The sequence below is a fragment of the Lates calcarifer genome, linkage group LG2 (genome assembly GCF_001640805.2).
Source record: "Lates calcarifer isolate ASB-BC8 linkage group LG2, TLL_Latcal_v3, whole genome shotgun sequence".
NCBI lineage: Eukaryota > Metazoa > Chordata > Actinopteri > Centropomidae > Lates > Lates calcarifer.
In genome coordinates this window covers 17,824,737-17,840,724 of record NC_066834.1, presented here as the reverse complement: position 1 = coordinate 17,840,724, position 15,988 = coordinate 17,824,737, and the positions used below count along the sequence as shown (strand labels likewise).

Genomic DNA, 15,988 nt, shown 5'->3' with positions numbered 1-15,988 from the left:
TTATGGGATTGCATGACGTCAACTACCAGAGCTCTATTTGTCCTGTGGTGGTTGCTGTTCAGCAAGAAGTTAGATAATCTTGATTCAGTGTTCAAACTCTAACAGGCCTTTTCAAAGAAGAAGTAAAAAGATCAAGGTGTAATTAATAAATCTTATGAATTCACACTGTCATAGCAGACACTTGAATAGAACAGAACAATTTGTTTGTGTTTGTAACACCTGTGTTTTTTAAGTCAAAATGTCTGCTGTGAAATTGTGTCATGTCAATCTGTAGCAGGCATAGGTGCAATTAATAACCACAGATTCCATTTAGGTAAGCCAGTTCCAGTATCCTGTATTGTGCATTCTGGCTCACTGGAACACTTACTGCAACTGAGCATTCATTAATATTATTACTTACACCTGCGTCTTTCCTGCTATGACAAGACTTAAAGGAACAGTCACCATTTTGGGAAATACACTTCACTTTCTTGCCAAGAGTTAGATCAGATTAATACAATTCCCATAACTGTTCATTAAATATGAAGCCACAGCCAGGAGTCAGTTACCTTAGTGGAGCAGTGACTTCCTGTCTTATTTATTCAGCTTTAGAGGTGCTGTATGGTGGATTTTGTTACATTTGGACTCTCAAAAAAGCAAATAAGCATATATTTCACAAAATGTCAACTAAACCCAGAAATAATGGAATGTACATGGGCATTAAACATTCCTTTTCCAGCTTGTTGTCCAGTTTTTCCTGCCAGTTTGGAGCAGGCAGGATTAGGAGACAGACCTTGGGAGAAACACGTATATTACACTACAATCAAAGCAGTCAGTATGGCACTGCCAGACCAGGTCACCCATTTAGCAGTACAGCAATACCGAGGAGAAGTTATGGCGCAAAATCTTTAGCTTGCCTCTCTCTTTCCATACTATGTGCAACTATAACCACAAATATAGCTATGCAAACACGCCGCATCAGGCAGATCTCCAACTCTGTACCATGTATCTGCATGAGGTCATATTTCTCCATGCTCTGCAGGTAGGTCCCTTTAGAGCAAGAATAGCCCCCAGTGATATAGACACAGCCCAGCATGGCCACCACCCAGAACTCTATCCTCTTCTCCGTCATGCTGGCAAGCGAGACCCATTCCTCTGTGTGTGGGTCAAAGCATTCAGCGAGGGTGGTCTGGCCCCCTACCAGGTACAGGCTGCTGTTCACAGACACCAGGCACATCCAGTACTCTGCAGGGAGCAACAACATGACAATAACTGGGTTGCACTCCAAACATTTTTATGTAAATAGATTTATTGAATTGTAAAGGCTAAATTGGACAGAGCTAACTTTGTTTTTCTGCATGTTCAATCAAGAGTATTTGTAATTTAGTACTTCTAAAGCAGTATGTTTTTATCTCTCAAAGGGATAAATCTCCATTATTAGTATTTTTACTTTTGATATTTTAAGTACATTTTTAAAATTTTGAATGTATTTCCTCATAAGTGGCCATGAAGGATGCCAAATTTGCCAAAAATCTTGCTGGATGCTTGAGTTTTGATATTGTTTTTATTTGCCTGCGCCCACCTCCACAGCATGAACAGAGGGGCCTTTTGTCACACGGCTAATGTCAGCCTGAACAAAGAAGTGTTTTAGTATTATAATTTTAACTTGAAGGCAGAAAAATAAGCTGGAAACACAAAAATCATAGCATGTGCATGCACTTGAGTAACCAGGTTAGCACTGTACTAACCTAGTTACCACTGTACTGTAAATCTGTGTACACACACAGCGGGTCAGTTATCAGATTTCTCCCCTACACTCAACCCTATTTTGGAAGCATGTCTTTCTTATTTTAACTGTGAAGGTGAGAGAAGATGCTGCAACAGAAGCAGACCTTTTTAGACTTCCACAGGCTACTGTAAATACAAGGATCCATCTCTTTGTGTAATGCTCTCTCCTTTCACCTGACACTCAGCTCCTCCTTTGCCTGTTTGCTGTCTTTTGTCATGCACACCTGTGTCTGTAAAAGGCCAATAAGAAGCCCCTTTGCCTGTATCTTATTTCTCCAGGACAAATCTATCTCTAGAAATCAGATTTCCGTAATCCCCTACTACCAATTAGCGGTTCCCTCATTTACATGACATTTAAGAAATCAACGCACTGCACAAAATCCAACTGTGACCTGGTTATTTAATTGTATGTTAACACAGTGATTGACATTTAATCACCTTATAAAATTCACATGGCATATTAGAAAACAGTGGCGTATTGGAGCAACATTAGCATTCATCTGAAGTCGTTCTGACCACGTGCACGCATTTGTTCATGTGTAAAATGTCGTTGAAAAGACCCACCTCACCTCACCAAGATCAAAACACAGTGAAAAATATTCAGTGACATGAAAAACAAAAATTACAGTACAGAAAAGTTGTTCTGCTTTCACTTTGTCTTAGTTCTAGAAGTTAAATTTTTGACAATGCAAAAATTTTCACTAAATAGAGAGAGCTGATCCCTGATCTGCCTGCTGGCAGCCTGCGGGCTTCTTTCTCAAGGGTAGGGCATGCGTGGAGCTGGGAGAACGCCAGCATGCCGAGGCAGTCGTCTACATCCAGCAGATGCATGATGAAGGCCTCACAGGCCCTCCTCGCAGCTCTGAACTGCAACAGGTCAGCAGCCTTCAGCAAGCTCTCCACATTCAGCTCTGTTATGGTGAGTCTGGAGGAAGAGATACAGTCTACCAAGGCTGATCAGACCTCCACGTCTCTACCACCAGCAGCCTGGAGGGGAGGAGCACAGAGGAGGGGAAGAATTACAAAGTGTGGAAAGTGTCAGTCCAGGGATTAGCAGACTCCCAGGCTACGTTGAATTTTGAATGGGATAAATATGGACTTTTGATGAGAGACCAGCTGGTGATGTAGCATGAAGTGCACGCAGGGAACACCAGTGAATTCTGAAAAACAGTGGGCAGTTTGTAAAGATGCTAAACATATAGCACCCCAATTCTAACCTTTTCAACCAACTTTGGCTTTTGAAACCAGCTGTAAGAACCATTATTACTTGGGTCATCCACATTCTTCCCCATTATTTCATCTTGGGGAAATTATGGAAGAAAAGTTTACTGTAGAATGGTTTAGTTCCTTGATCTGAAAGAAGATGACATTTCCTGGAGCAAGGTTTGGGAGAACATCTTTCTTGCCTCCAAGAATCTGAACCACCAACTTATTCATTTTAAAGTGTGTCACAGACTCTACTATACACCTGTCACTAGGTTTCGCATGAAACTGATACCAAGTCCAAACTGTACTATGTGCCAACTTAACGCTATAGGAGGTTACGGACACATGATGTGGGAGTGTCCCTCTGTTCAGGCCTTTTGGGGCTGGGTAGCCAAAGTCTTGTCTGAATTGTTAGGCACCGCCATAACATGCAATCCAATCTTACTTCTTCTTAATGATGATTCTCAACTGCATATAAGTGAGAAACAGCGCAAACTGTTGCTGAGCGGCCTCACAGTTCTTCTCAAAAAGAATGGTTTAGTTCCCCTGTTAACGTTTACCAGCTGTTCATGCAGAATACAATACACACATACAATACACACATACATACATGTTGGTTTTTATAATAATTTTTTGTGCAATCATCCCTTTTTTCTCTCTTTTCTCCTCCTCCAGTCTTGTAGGGAGGTCAAAGGTCATGGAGAGCTGGAGAACTGCACTGCAGGTCTTCAGGGTGACCCAGTTGTAGTCTGTCTGTAGCTTTGGCTACAGGGTCTGGCTCAGTGCCAAAGCAAGAAAATATGATATCCTGTCATAATAAACATTATAGGTTTGGATTCCTGTTGGAATCTAATCCCAGCACAAAATCATGTGGATTATATATCTATATAAAATAATTTCTTGATCTCACATTGTACTGACAATCAGAAAAATATTTTAATAAATTATAAATTTTTATATGTACCACAGCTATTTTTACATTTTAGACATAATGAAGAGCAGGTCAGAGCATATTTACATTGACTAGCTGGGGTTACATATATTCTGTGAATAATCTCCTAATTTTCTTTGCATTCAGTATAAAATGTGACTAGGGCGGCAGGTGGTGCAGTGATTAGCACTGTTGCCGCACAGCAAGAAGGTACAGTTTTCTGTGTGGAGTTTGCATGTTCTCCCTGTGCCTGTGTGGGTTCTCTCTGGGTTCTCCGGCTTCCTCCCACAGTCCAAAGACATGCAGCTTAGGTTAATTGGTGACTCTAAATCGCCCATAGGTGTGAATGTGAGTGTGAATGTCTCTATATGTTGGCCCTGCAATGGACTGGCAATCTGTCCAGGGTGTACCCCGCCTCTCGCCCAATGTCAGCTGGGATAGGCTCCAGCCCCACTCACGACTCTTAAGGAGAAGGGGTAGAGATAATGGATGGATGCATAAACTGTCACTGATGACCCTTCAGAGCCTGAAGGCTTTAAATGATCATGGTGCAGTCTGTTCAGTAGAGTCTGCTCCTTAACATGGTGCAGCCTGTGTCACAGTAGGAAATGTCAACAGAACTGGATATGAGATTATAGATGCTGTAAAGAGAGGGGTGCAGTGGGGAAATGGTTCACTCAATAGACCTTTAGGGTTGAGCAGATTTTAATCAATAGGCCTGTTAAAGCAACAGGAAGGGTTCATAAATTGCGCTGGTTCCCAAACTCACTACAAACCCTTACTCTCTAAAATGAAAATGATCATCGTTGTTGATATCCAAAATGTTTTCTTGATTTATGAGTTTTGTCCATAAAATTCAGAATATTTCAGAAAATGTCCTTAGTCTGATCAGGAACAGTTGAATAAGACAAAGGAAACCAGCAAATATTCACATTTGAGAACTTGGAACCAATGAATGTTGAATGTTAAAAAAATGACTCAAAATAATCAATTGGTAATTTTTTTACAAAATAGTTGCCAATTAATTTTCTATTGACCTACTAATCAGTAAGCAGCCAGTAAATCTGACTAGTCTTCACACTGGAGGCTAAAGTGAACCTTGCCACAGAAATAAACCAAACGATTGTTCTCATAATTCATTACACTGGAAATCAACCATACAAGTCAGGCTGTTGCATAAATGTGAAACAAATGTCTTCAAATTTAGCAGAATTTATTCCACCAATATAACTGTGCTAAGAAACATCATTAAAATGTCATGAGAGAATGTCAATGTCTTTCTATGAAAAGAAAATTCCACCCTAGGCTCCATTTATCCTGTTAGATACTCTGTGTTGTCTGCCTTTTAACAGCATTGAGTTAATGTGAAGAGAGGTGTGATGTTTTTGCACTCAGTATGTACTTTTTACACATATGTGGAAAAATGCTCCCAGCTCCCTAATTAAAACTTTACGTGCCGTGTGGCTGCAATACATGCTGGTCTATTGAGCCTGTAGGCAGATACACTGATACTGCTTTACCAACAATAGACCCCATTTTGGGTTTTTTTGGATTAGATTTTCCCTTTACACTGTGTAATGAATTTGCTGTAGAAACAAACAGGTTTATCCATGGGCAATGCTTAATTTGACAATTCCAAAACTCCAAAACATTCATATACTAACTGTTTCTGAGCCATGTTTCTGTCCTGAACACTAAACTTTCTGAGTAAACTACACCAAACTTCAAAGATGTGTACCCCAGTTTGACAGCCTCACTGTCGCACCCAACTGTTACTTATGCAACTAAGCATCCTCCTTTAATACAGCAAGTTTCATCTAAAGCTTCTTCCCACTGAAGAGTGCATTCAGAGAGTAAACAAAGCCTGCTGAGTTTTGGACCATAATACTGGGTTAGATCTTAGGCAAGAGCTGTTTCTTTGAGTTGTTGGAAGAAATCCCTCCTCAAAATCCCTATCTATTTGTGCAAGTCTAGTGGTTTTTTTTGGTTTGTTTGTTTTATTTTTATTTTTTGTCAGTCTTGAGAAGAAATATCTTTGCATTTTCACAGGATGTATCTGCTTATTTGAAAAGAAAGGATGAATCGCTTTCTCAATACACCACTAGTTGAAGTTTGGGTGAAAAAAAACTACAACGTCTCAATAACCTTCTAAATTTCATATATTTTTTATCTCATCATTTCTGGAGAATGAAGTTTATTGATATCCTGTGAAATATCTCAGCATTAACATGTTGTCTGTGCTAACTGGCAAATATTAGCATATTAACATGGTAAACTAAGATGGAGAACATGGTAAACAATGTAACTTATAGACATATATTTCACCCTTTCCTGAGACTTAAAAAAAACTAACCTCCTTGCTCTTCCTCTTTTCGTTATTGTCCATTTTCCTCTAACATTCCTAATATTCTTTATCTTTTTCATTTTCACATTTTCCATTGAATACAAAAGATCACCCACTTTTCTGTTTGTATTTGTTATTCTTACATTTCTCATTTTTGCTTTCTCAAGCTCAATTTTGTCTATTATGAACATTATTCGGAAAGGGCACCTAGATACTGAAAAAATACTATACTTATAGTTTTGTCAGCAGGTTAATCTTCCACTGTTTTCCACGATTAATAAAAAGCTAATGTACACAGTCTCTGTGCTGTCTGAAAGTGGTGACAAGTTTGTTTTCAGATGTTTATGGAGGTGTTGGCATCCCCTTCAAACATCTAATGGACTACATTAGGTGTCTAATATTTTGTGCAGTACATTTATATATATATATATATAAATGCAGCAACATAATGTAATCCAATATCACGCTGTCACAGTTCACAAAGGCATTATGAAATACTAGAGTGTTAGACCGAGGCCCCTGTGTGAACAGTACATAAAGAAAACAACTGATCCAACATGTTCCTGGTTTTAATTGCATCATTAGATTTACAAGAATAAGAATAAAAAATACAGATTTTAGCATGTTGCTTCATGCCATTGTTAACAACAATCTCAATCACAAATGAAGTTTTTTAGCAATACTTTGAAGTATTGCTGTCAAAGGGACACAGCACTTCAAAAGCAATACTGTACTCAGTCTAGATAATGTACTGGCTTTAAGAAAGCTTAATAGTGTCCCAGAACTATTCCAATGCTATCTACAACAGGTTCTAAGTTAACTGGATAGTATTACTTAATAAAATCTGAAAACTTCTCAAACAGGATGTAAAAACAGTGGTTCCGGGTTTTACTAAGAAAAGTTATCCACATAACTCAGTAAATCTACAGGGTATTGTATAACAAGGCTAAAATAACCTGGACTTTTTGTTCATTTAAAGTAAACAGTTAGTTTAGGTTTATGCCATTCAATAGAGCCAACACAGAGTTAACATTATCAGGTTAATCCAAACCTGGTTTAAACAATCAAGATAGCTTCACATGAATAAACTCAAACCACAGACCTGAGATGTTAAAATCACTGAGGACAGAGATGTTTACAGGCACAGAGCAGCACACACACACACATATATATATATATATACATAGAACAAAAGTACAGGTTAATAAATCAAAATTCCAAACAATCCAGTGATGCTTGATACTTAATTAGCTCAGCTATGTCCTCAGCTTACAATCAAGGGCTGGAGCAGTGTGACATTTCTTTTTCTTTTAGAATATGTGTTACATTTTCAGTTGTAAGATTAAGTAATATTAAACAACTCTGACATATTATGAACTATTTATGTGGCACCACAGTTTGCATTTTCTGGTAACTTTAGAAAAATGTTTGAAAGGTAGAAATACCATTTGATATCTCTCCTCTGGGGAAACTGAGGTAAATTAATGAAGATGTGTTAAATTAAAAATGGTGGCTATAGCCCCAACAAAAGAAATATATTTACCATATTATAAATTGCCCTTTTTCACTAAAGACATTTTGCCATGTCACAGTAGGAAAATGTTATTAGTAACACCTGTGCTTCTCCTGCTATGACAAGTCAAAATGCCTACTGAAAAAGGTCTGTTACAATTGACTTTACAGTACACCAGTAATACATAAATAAGGTCATAAAGTCTATCTGTATGTTTTATTGTGATTTTAAAAGCATGTGCGATATGTTCTGCAAAGGCCCCACTCATAAATGATGTGATAGCTGGTATTTATAAACTATTACTTGTGACCATATTATTAATGTAATGACTTTAATTACTGATGGGGTGGACAAAATGTCAAGTTTCAGAGTGGGTGGAACACAGTAACCCCAGCTGTGCTTCATGGTTGAGAGATGAAGCATGGAAACTAGCCTGGGGTACGGTATGAAATACTAAACAGCACAACTTAAGTAGGATCCAAAACATATAAACACTGTTATTGTAATGTATCCGTGTTGTAACTGAGCTCGAATGCCTGCATTCCCCACTTCCACCTCTGAATAAAAAGACAAATCCTTTATAATAACTGCACTTTTAAAATCATAAATACTGTCTTGATAATGTGACAATTACAGGGAGCAGCAAGTGCCCCCTACAGTGCAAAACTCATTATTTGCTACAAGTGCAATATTTCAGTTACAACTGAGAAGTCAATCAAGTATTGTTCTCCAATGGGCCCTGCCTACGACTGCATGCTTGCTTTCAGTTCCTGGAGGATGTCCGTGCCACTGCTCCAGGCAAGAACTCTAGCTCTCAAAGTAGTGTTATCCTCCTGACCTTCCAGTTTGGCCAGCAGTTTCTCCAGGGTGTACCCCTTCCTGGGCATCACAACATCATGCCCCCTCAGACATGAAGTAGGGCAGAGATCATTCCCACCGTCTCCCACGTAAAATATCCGCTCGTACTCCACACCTCCACCAGACTGCTCTGACAGGTAAAGCTCCAGGACTTTTTTCTTGCAGAGGTTTACAGGGCATCGATCGCACTCGTGAGAGTGGTAGCACTGTACTTCCACGTACCCGAGTTCATTGACCTTAGCTGGGTTGGTGAAAACCCGGTCGACAGCCGCCTTAAGCCCAGCTGCGCAGAGGATCCAGTCTATGAACATGGTGTTGGAGTCAGAGATGACTATACAGTCAATGGTGTTTTTATTCTGTGATATGAATGTCAGCAAGTCTGTCATTCCAGCTGTGAAGGGTATGGTTTCCATCACATTACGGACCCTGTCAGGGCTGACCTCCTGGTCCCCTGGATGAACAGACAAAAAAAAAAAAAAGGTCAGACAACTGAAGGATGAGTGGAGATGTAAGTAAGCAATACAATGTTAATGTCCAGATATTCTGTACAGCTCAAAACATGTATTAATGAACACCTGGCCTTTTCTCACCTATGTAGTTCATCACTCTGCCCATGAACTCAGTCCAGTGACCTTTTCTGTAGGAATTCTTTATAGAGTCAGGGAGAGTCTGACCTGGGAGGCATCTAAACACGGAAAACAAAAATGTGGTTCATACTGTATGGCGATCCTGTCAGTGTGGGATTTTGATTTTGTGGTGTAAAATAGTCTTGTAGCAGCACTCCTGTAGATTTTTAAACATCTATGCCTTACTTATGGTTTGTAATGGATTTAATGGGGATTAACTAACTGGTTTAATAATTTTAATAGTTTATATTGCTTACCTGACCACCCAGGTATCACTGTTGTCATCGACCACAGTGTGGTCAAAATCAAACACCATCAGAGTCTTCATTTTTCACCTGGAAAAGCACGTAAGCAGTTTCAAATAGAGAAATGTGTACACCAAGAGTATAAGAAAAAATATCATTTTATAACTAAAATCCAATAACATAGTTACATACCGCAGATGTTCTTGTTAGAAAAAAGGTCGTATGTTTGTTCAGTTCAGTCGTGACACCAGGGTTAGGCTTGTATATAAAACTGTCTGCTTGTATTTCCGTTTAGTACAGTCGACTAACCTGACTTACAAACCGAGACTGACTCCAACCAGCTACACCACCATCTCTTTGATTTCAATAAATCGCTTTTCTCTATATGCCGATTATATCACAATACGCGAATTAATCCTGAAATGTTTTGGGTTGTTTTCTAATCACTAGAACATTCGAGTTTTATTTCACTATGTTTTAAATTACCGATTTTTTACAGGGAGTCTGGTGTAACCTCGCCTCCTTACAAGTAAGCGGCTAAACAGACCGGCTAATCCTTCCCTTAAAATTCTGCCCCAACAATTCCGATCGGGCTCAGGAACAACATGTTAACAGTGATTAAACCCCGCGTTAAGACATATAAAATACATTTAAATTATGTGTGCCGGCGTTTATTGCAAACTGACCTCTAAGTCTACCGCTCTGTCTTTCTCCTCGTCTTGTGTTGCAAGATGTGAATCAATTCTGGGTTCACTACTGCCCCCTGCTGGTCAAGTGTCGCCTTGTTGGAGTCTGGATTTTATAATAACTATTATAATACCACGTATTAGTATTGTAGTGACAGTCGTTACTAAAATGTCACATATAAACACACAATTAAAACATTATATTACTTTTTTTTTACTTTAGATGGAGTTTGTAGGTTTGTCATAATTACTGATTTTTGTGATAATGTTGCCAAAATAAATGCACTTATACAGTAAGCACAGTATATTTATTTATTTTATTTTATTTATTTATTGTCCGACAAAGTCAGTTAGTATGCATTTATGGCGAGTGAAAATCTAAAACCGAGTTTACCTGTTCGCCCAGAACATATTGAAGGCATCATTTCACCTTTCGACCACTAGATGGGAGTAACACACAACTCGAACGACACAAAAACAACCAGAGAAGAAGAAAATCTGTCTGTTCAGTTCCTGGTTGCATAAAGTCAAGAATCACCCACTGTCCAGATTGTTGGTTTTCTCATCTTTAAGCTAACAGTCACTTTATTTCGACAAATATGTTCAAAGGGTTAGGGACGTGGTTGGGTTTGGAGAACCCGACGTACACGAAGACGTCAGATGACAAAGAAAACGTGAGCGTGCAGCAGGAAGAAAAGGTGGTAGAGGCTCAAAACGAGGTAAACAAACAGCAACCAGCTGACCAGGATGGAGAACCAGAGGCGAACCTGGAAAACTCGGAGCAGGGCAAAGGACTGGGCGGTAAGAGAGCGCTATTTTCACTCTCCTTGCTCTGTTTTTAAAAGTATTTTAAATAACCGTCAAGCTAGATAATCAAATTTGCTTCTCAGTGGCTTGAGGATTTGGTTGCTTTGTCCAAGACCTGTCTGTGTTAACCCCCGGTACATCAAGTGTATCAGTAGAGTGTAGCTCTTTGGTGAAAGGTTTCCGCATCCTATTCTTCTAGCTACGGTTTAATTATCAGCTTTGTTGTTTGTTGTCTGTTGCCAACAAGAGAATATCTGACGACAGGAGTGACTCAGCTGTCCCCTGAAAGATTTATTCGTGTCGTAACAATGGTTGTGCTGTTAATCTTCCTCTTTCTCCTCCATCTGAAGATTACATCTTCAGCTTTGCCTCCAGTGCCACCAAGAAGATTTCTGACTCAGTGGTAGAGACAGCTCAGACCATCAAGAAGACCGTGGAAGAAGGAAAGATTGACGGCATCATAGACAAGGCATGCTGCTCTTTTGGCTTGTTTGGCGAGTTCAGCAACATTTAGAAGTCAACTCTGGGTTCACCTGTGGAATTACAGAGGTTCTGCTTGTGGTTGTCGCAGGCAAAAACTTGCTTAGTGTGATATAACTTTATCATGTCAATATGCCATTAGAAATGTTGCCCCATAGACTTTTATACCAAATAATAAGTCCTTTGCTAAAGTATACGTCTCTGAGTTAAAGTGTGTTTGTGTGTTGGGTATTTGCAGACTTTTCTAGGAGATTTCCAAAAGGAGCAAGAGAAGTTTGTTCAAGAGAAGAAAGCAAAAAAATCAGGTAAAAAAAATCTTGACAATAAATAGCCAGTTACTCACAAGTTATCTCTCTCAAATTAAATGAATTTTATTCTGTTAAAGAACTTGGCAAAGTTTCCAGGGATGTCACATACTTTACACATGGTTACAATGGTTTATTGTAAAAAACAAAAAAACAAACAAAAAAACCCACTATTGTGTATTTTTCAGTGTTCTTGATGGAAAAATGGTGGAACAGTGGAGAAGTAAAGTAACGCTGAGGTGAAACCATGTCACTGCCAACAGAAACACACTGTATTTTATGCAGGGTGTTGATACAGCTTTGTTCGATTGGTGAAGATTTTTAGTTTTCATAACTGCTTAAAGTGATACTCCTCCCAAAACATTTCTGTCAGCGCTTGAATCCATTGTAATTGCTGTTAATCCAAACTGGCACCAGCTTCTGTTCTCAGTGACGGAGCAAAGTGCAAACATTTTACTGCCATATTTTAAGTCAACACGGGGTGATCAAACAATAGAGTTTGGGTGGAGTGTTTACACAGAAGTAAATGATGATGATGTGTGTGTATATATATATATATATATATATATATATATACACACACACATATACACACACACACACACATATATATATAATATACAAATATAAGGAACTAAAAGTGTGACCCTTAAAGGTTTTCATTAAGTGCTTTATGACAGTGAGTGTCCAGATTGAAAATTTACCAAGTTCACTAAGTTGTTGCAAACAGCACCGTCTACAACTGTTCCATAGTTTTAAATGTCAATTGGTAATATGAGTTTAAAAATTCAGACATTTCAGATTTTTTTTTAATTTGTGGGTGAGATTAAAAAAAAAAAACATTTCCTATAGGCATAATATGGCAATGGTAAAAAAAATTCAATTAAATCAGTCCATAAGATTTTGTTTGTAGCACCTTATATAAAGGTTAGTGCAGCTCAAAGACAAACAGATAAGTTCAAGACAGAACAGAGAGAAATAGTAAAAACAACTGGAGGCTAATGTATGTGGAAAATAGAAATGATTATAAAGGGAAATGACAAAACCATCCACCCATACATTTTATTCTGCTTATCTGGGGTCAGGGCGCAGTGGGAACAGCCTAAGCGAGGTATTCCAGGTATCCCTCTCCCTGGTAACCATTTCCAGCTCCTCCTCTGGGGATCCCAAGGTGCCCCCAGGCCAGATGAAGTATATAAATCCTCCAGTGGAGTTCTGGGTCTACCTCGAGGTCTCCTCCCAGTTGGAGAAAATAAAACCAGTAAAAAAAGAATTGTATTGTTTCATAATTTAAAAAGTTGAACTACCCTGAAAATAGAAATGTAATGCATATTATCAACAACTGCTTATTTTCCATCCATCCATTATCTATACTGGAGGAGGGGATGTACATGTGTGTATCTGAGAGATGAGACCGGTGGCTGGGTGGTGTAGCACCTCTCTGAAGCCCTGTTCTGTCTCATGGTCTTGTGTACTTTGTGTCAAAGTGAATTTTTACAGCATGTGACTGAAGGTGTGTGTGTGCTGATGTTTGTGCGTAGAAGCAGCAGTGCCTCCCTGGGTTGGCTACAATGAGGAAGAGACAATCCAGCAACAGATCCTTGCTCTCTCAGCTGTAAGCAAAGACATTACTATATGAATGTGTTAACACGTCTGTGGCATTATCTCTATCTTTGTTCAATATACACTTCTGATTATCACTGGAATTATTAGCCCTTTAAGTAGAAACTGAGCTGTCTGGCTGCTGATTCTAGGACAAGAGGAACTTCTTGCGGGACCCTCCCGCCGGTGTTCAGTTCCACTTCGACATGGAGCAGATGTATCCTCTGGCTGCAGTGATGCTGGAGGAAGACCAGCTCCTTAACCGCATGCGCTTCGACCTGGTTCCCAAACAGTCTGTAGTCTTATAGCATTGTCTGTGTGTGTGTGTGTGTATGTGTGGTCGTATGTGTGTATACATCTGACGTGCCTGTCTCTGCACGTGTGTTTACAGGGCACAATTACTTTTTACTACCTATGGAATCATCCCCATAGTGATATGATAAAATGGCTGCTGATGTGTTTGTGTTTGACAGTGTGAAGGAGGACGTGTTCTGGAGGAATTATTTCTACCGGGTGTCTCTGATCAAGCAGTCAGCTCAGCTCACAGCGCTGGCAGCCCAGCAGCAGCAGCAGAAGGACGGTGAGGACAGAGGTACCAGTGTTTCACCTGAGGACATCGTCTTAACAGGTCAGACTTCTACCTGTGCTTTAACAGCAGAAAGGACACTCACCTGTTACACCAAGGGGGGCCACTGCATTCTCTTCTTTTTTGTCATTATACATGTACCTCATAAAGGTGGAAGATACCAAATACCCTCCCCCACCCCCCACCCCCAAATCACTGTAGGTTTCTTCAGTTCTTGCCACCCATCTCATTATTATTCATTTGCCATTACTGTTAATGAAACTACTATTCGTAACTTCTGAACACATTAGTATTTGCATATGTAAAACTAACGGCAACATGTGATTTCTTTATAGACAATGTAAGACCAAAAACTCCACCAGTTTCCATCAGCGACATACAGAAGGTGAGACTGTGTGGGGTGTGTATGCATATCTTGATATTTTCCAACGTCATTTTAAAATCAGAATTTCAATCAGATTCATACAGTGAATTGCTTTTTCAATCCTGTCTTTTTTTCAGCGACCTCAGGAAGAAGAGGAGGAGATGTCCACAAGTCCTGGAGTGTCCGAGTTTGTGAGTGATGCTTTCGATTCAACGTCCATCAACCAGGAGGACCTGAGGAAGGAGATGGAGCAGCTGGTGCTGGATAAGAAGGAGAGCAGTCCTTCTCCTGATGGTTAGTTTTAGAAGAGATTCTATTGATTCTCCAGCTAAATGTTGATACTTGTATCACAAAGCCAGAAGTATTTACTGAACTTATTCAGCCAATTTAGATTTTTGGAAGACTGAGTTCTGTGATTATTGTGTACCGTTCCTTTCCTTTCCATCCAGATGAATCAGCAGACTGGGAGAAGGAGCTGCAGCAAGAGCTCCAGGAGTACGAGGTGGTGACCGAGTCAGACAACAAAGACGACCAGTGGGATCAAGAGATCGAGAAGATGCTCCAGGCTGATGACAGCTAGACAACTACTGTGTGTTTGTCTCCTGTACAGGCGGTGATCTGGCCCAGAATGGATGAATAGAGGTGAATAATGATCAGTGATGCACAAGGGGATGAACTTCCACATCCTCTGGCCCACCCAACTGTGATTACTATTTTGTAAACATTCTCCTAATGAAGGTGTAGATTCAGTTATGGCAAGAATGTGTCACCTCTGCTGGAAGCAGTGGTTATGTTGAGGCATTTTAGTGAAGTACTTCTCCTTAAATTAGTTTGTATCTACTTGGTTTCCCTACTCTTTTCTCTTTTTAATGGGAAAAGCTGCTAGGGGGCGCTCTAATACAAGTACCATGAATTTTGTAATGGAAAGGGCTTGTGGGAAGTCACAGATCTGCATCACATTCTATCTTTTGTTTCCACTGCTGCTTTCTGGTGGGTTGTAAAGTCATAGTATAGTTCATAGAACAGGAAAGTCAAATGTAAAGTTACAATTATGTAAATAAAGAAAGATTCTAACACTATACTTAACTTCACGTTGCATTTCCCTTCCATCACATCTGCACAGTTTACTTTTTGTAACACAATTTGACCAACTCCTGTCTGCATGTCTTCTTTACTTTGTTTTCACTGCACCTGAAGTACTGTATATTTTCTGTTATATCAGTCACCCTCTAATAAATATTTATCTGTTATTATGGATAATACACATCATGTTTGGACATCGTGGTGGACACAAAGCTCAGGGGAGCTAGGATTAAAAATAATAGGAAACGGTATTTGAACAAACACAGAAAACACAGGATAGAAATATACATGTCAGTTTATTAGGTACACCCAAAACTAATGCAGTGAAACTGTGTTAAAGAGATGCTGATTCAACTGTATGATCACATTTGGAGGCTGCAGTTTGTATTGTGATTTAATGCATTTTATGAAGAGGTGTGTCAGTTGTGTAGCCTACCCTCATTGATTTGAATGGGCTGGACAAAATAATAGGAACACATGTCAACATAAGGCAAAGCAGTTCATCAGCACCACAAGCGACATCAACGCAAAGTGATCATACAGTTGTATAACCAAGACAGTTTCAACAAAAACTGAAACTGAAAC

General features: G+C 39.4%; 2 protein-coding genes across 3 annotated transcripts; one reads left to right on the top strand and one right to left on the bottom strand.

Moving 5' to 3' along the window:
• Positions 1-6,801: 6,801 nt before the first annotated feature.
• Positions 6,802-10,257, bottom strand: phospho2 (phosphatase, orphan 2). 2 transcript variants are annotated; one of them, XM_018697368.2, is made up of 4 exons: positions 10,177-10,257; positions 9,503-9,580; positions 9,210-9,304; positions 6,802-9,070 (listed from the first exon to the last, which is right to left on the bottom strand). In XM_018697368.2, the coding sequence occupies exons 2-4, from the start codon at positions 9,571-9,573 to the stop codon at positions 8,505-8,507; spliced, it is 732 nt and encodes a 243-aa protein (XP_018552884.1). In that variant the 5' UTR covers positions 9,574-9,580; positions 10,177-10,257; the 3' UTR covers positions 6,802-8,504. The 2 variants fall into 2 exon arrangements, with proteins under 2 accessions (XP_018552884.1, XP_018552885.1); XM_018697369.2 differs by having other exon boundaries at positions 9,683-10,232.
• A 404-nt stretch (positions 10,258-10,661) lies between these two features.
• Positions 10,662-15,401, top strand: LOC108897739 (synapse-associated protein 1). Its single transcript, XM_018697499.2, has 9 exons — positions 10,662-10,977; positions 11,334-11,452; positions 11,702-11,768; positions 13,310-13,383; positions 13,523-13,662; positions 13,844-13,998; positions 14,292-14,341; positions 14,458-14,614; positions 14,770-15,401. The coding sequence occupies exons 1-9, from the start codon at positions 10,776-10,778 to the stop codon at positions 14,898-14,900; spliced, it is 1,095 nt and encodes a 364-aa protein (XP_018553015.1). The 5' UTR covers positions 10,662-10,775; the 3' UTR covers positions 14,901-15,401.
• The last annotated feature ends 587 nt before the right edge of the window (positions 15,402-15,988 follow it).

Bases quoted from the DNA above. Each gene is read 5' to 3' on its own strand.
- phospho2 (XM_018697368.2), bottom strand. From the start codon at position 9,573: ATGAAGACTCTGATGGTGTTTGATTTTGACCACACTGTGGTCGATGAC. The intron at 9,305-9,502 runs GTAAGCAATATA...TTCCGTGTTTAG, and splicing joins AGTGATACCTGGGTGGTCAG to ATGCCTCCCAGGTCAGACTC. The intron at 9,071-9,209 runs GTGAGAAAAGGC...CTGTTCATCCAG, and splicing joins CAGAGTGATGAACTACATAG to GGGACCAGGAGGTCAGCCCT.
- LOC108897739 (XM_018697499.2), top strand. From the start codon at position 10,776: ATGTTCAAAGGGTTAGGGACGTGGTTGGGTTTGGAGAACCCGACGTAC. The intron at 10,978-11,333 runs GTAAGAGAGCGC...CTCCATCTGAAG, and splicing joins GCAGGGCAAAGGACTGGGCG to ATTACATCTTCAGCTTTGCC. The intron at 13,663-13,843 runs GTCTGTAGTCTT...TGTGTTTGACAG, and splicing joins TTCGACCTGGTTCCCAAACA to TGTGAAGGAGGACGTGTTCT.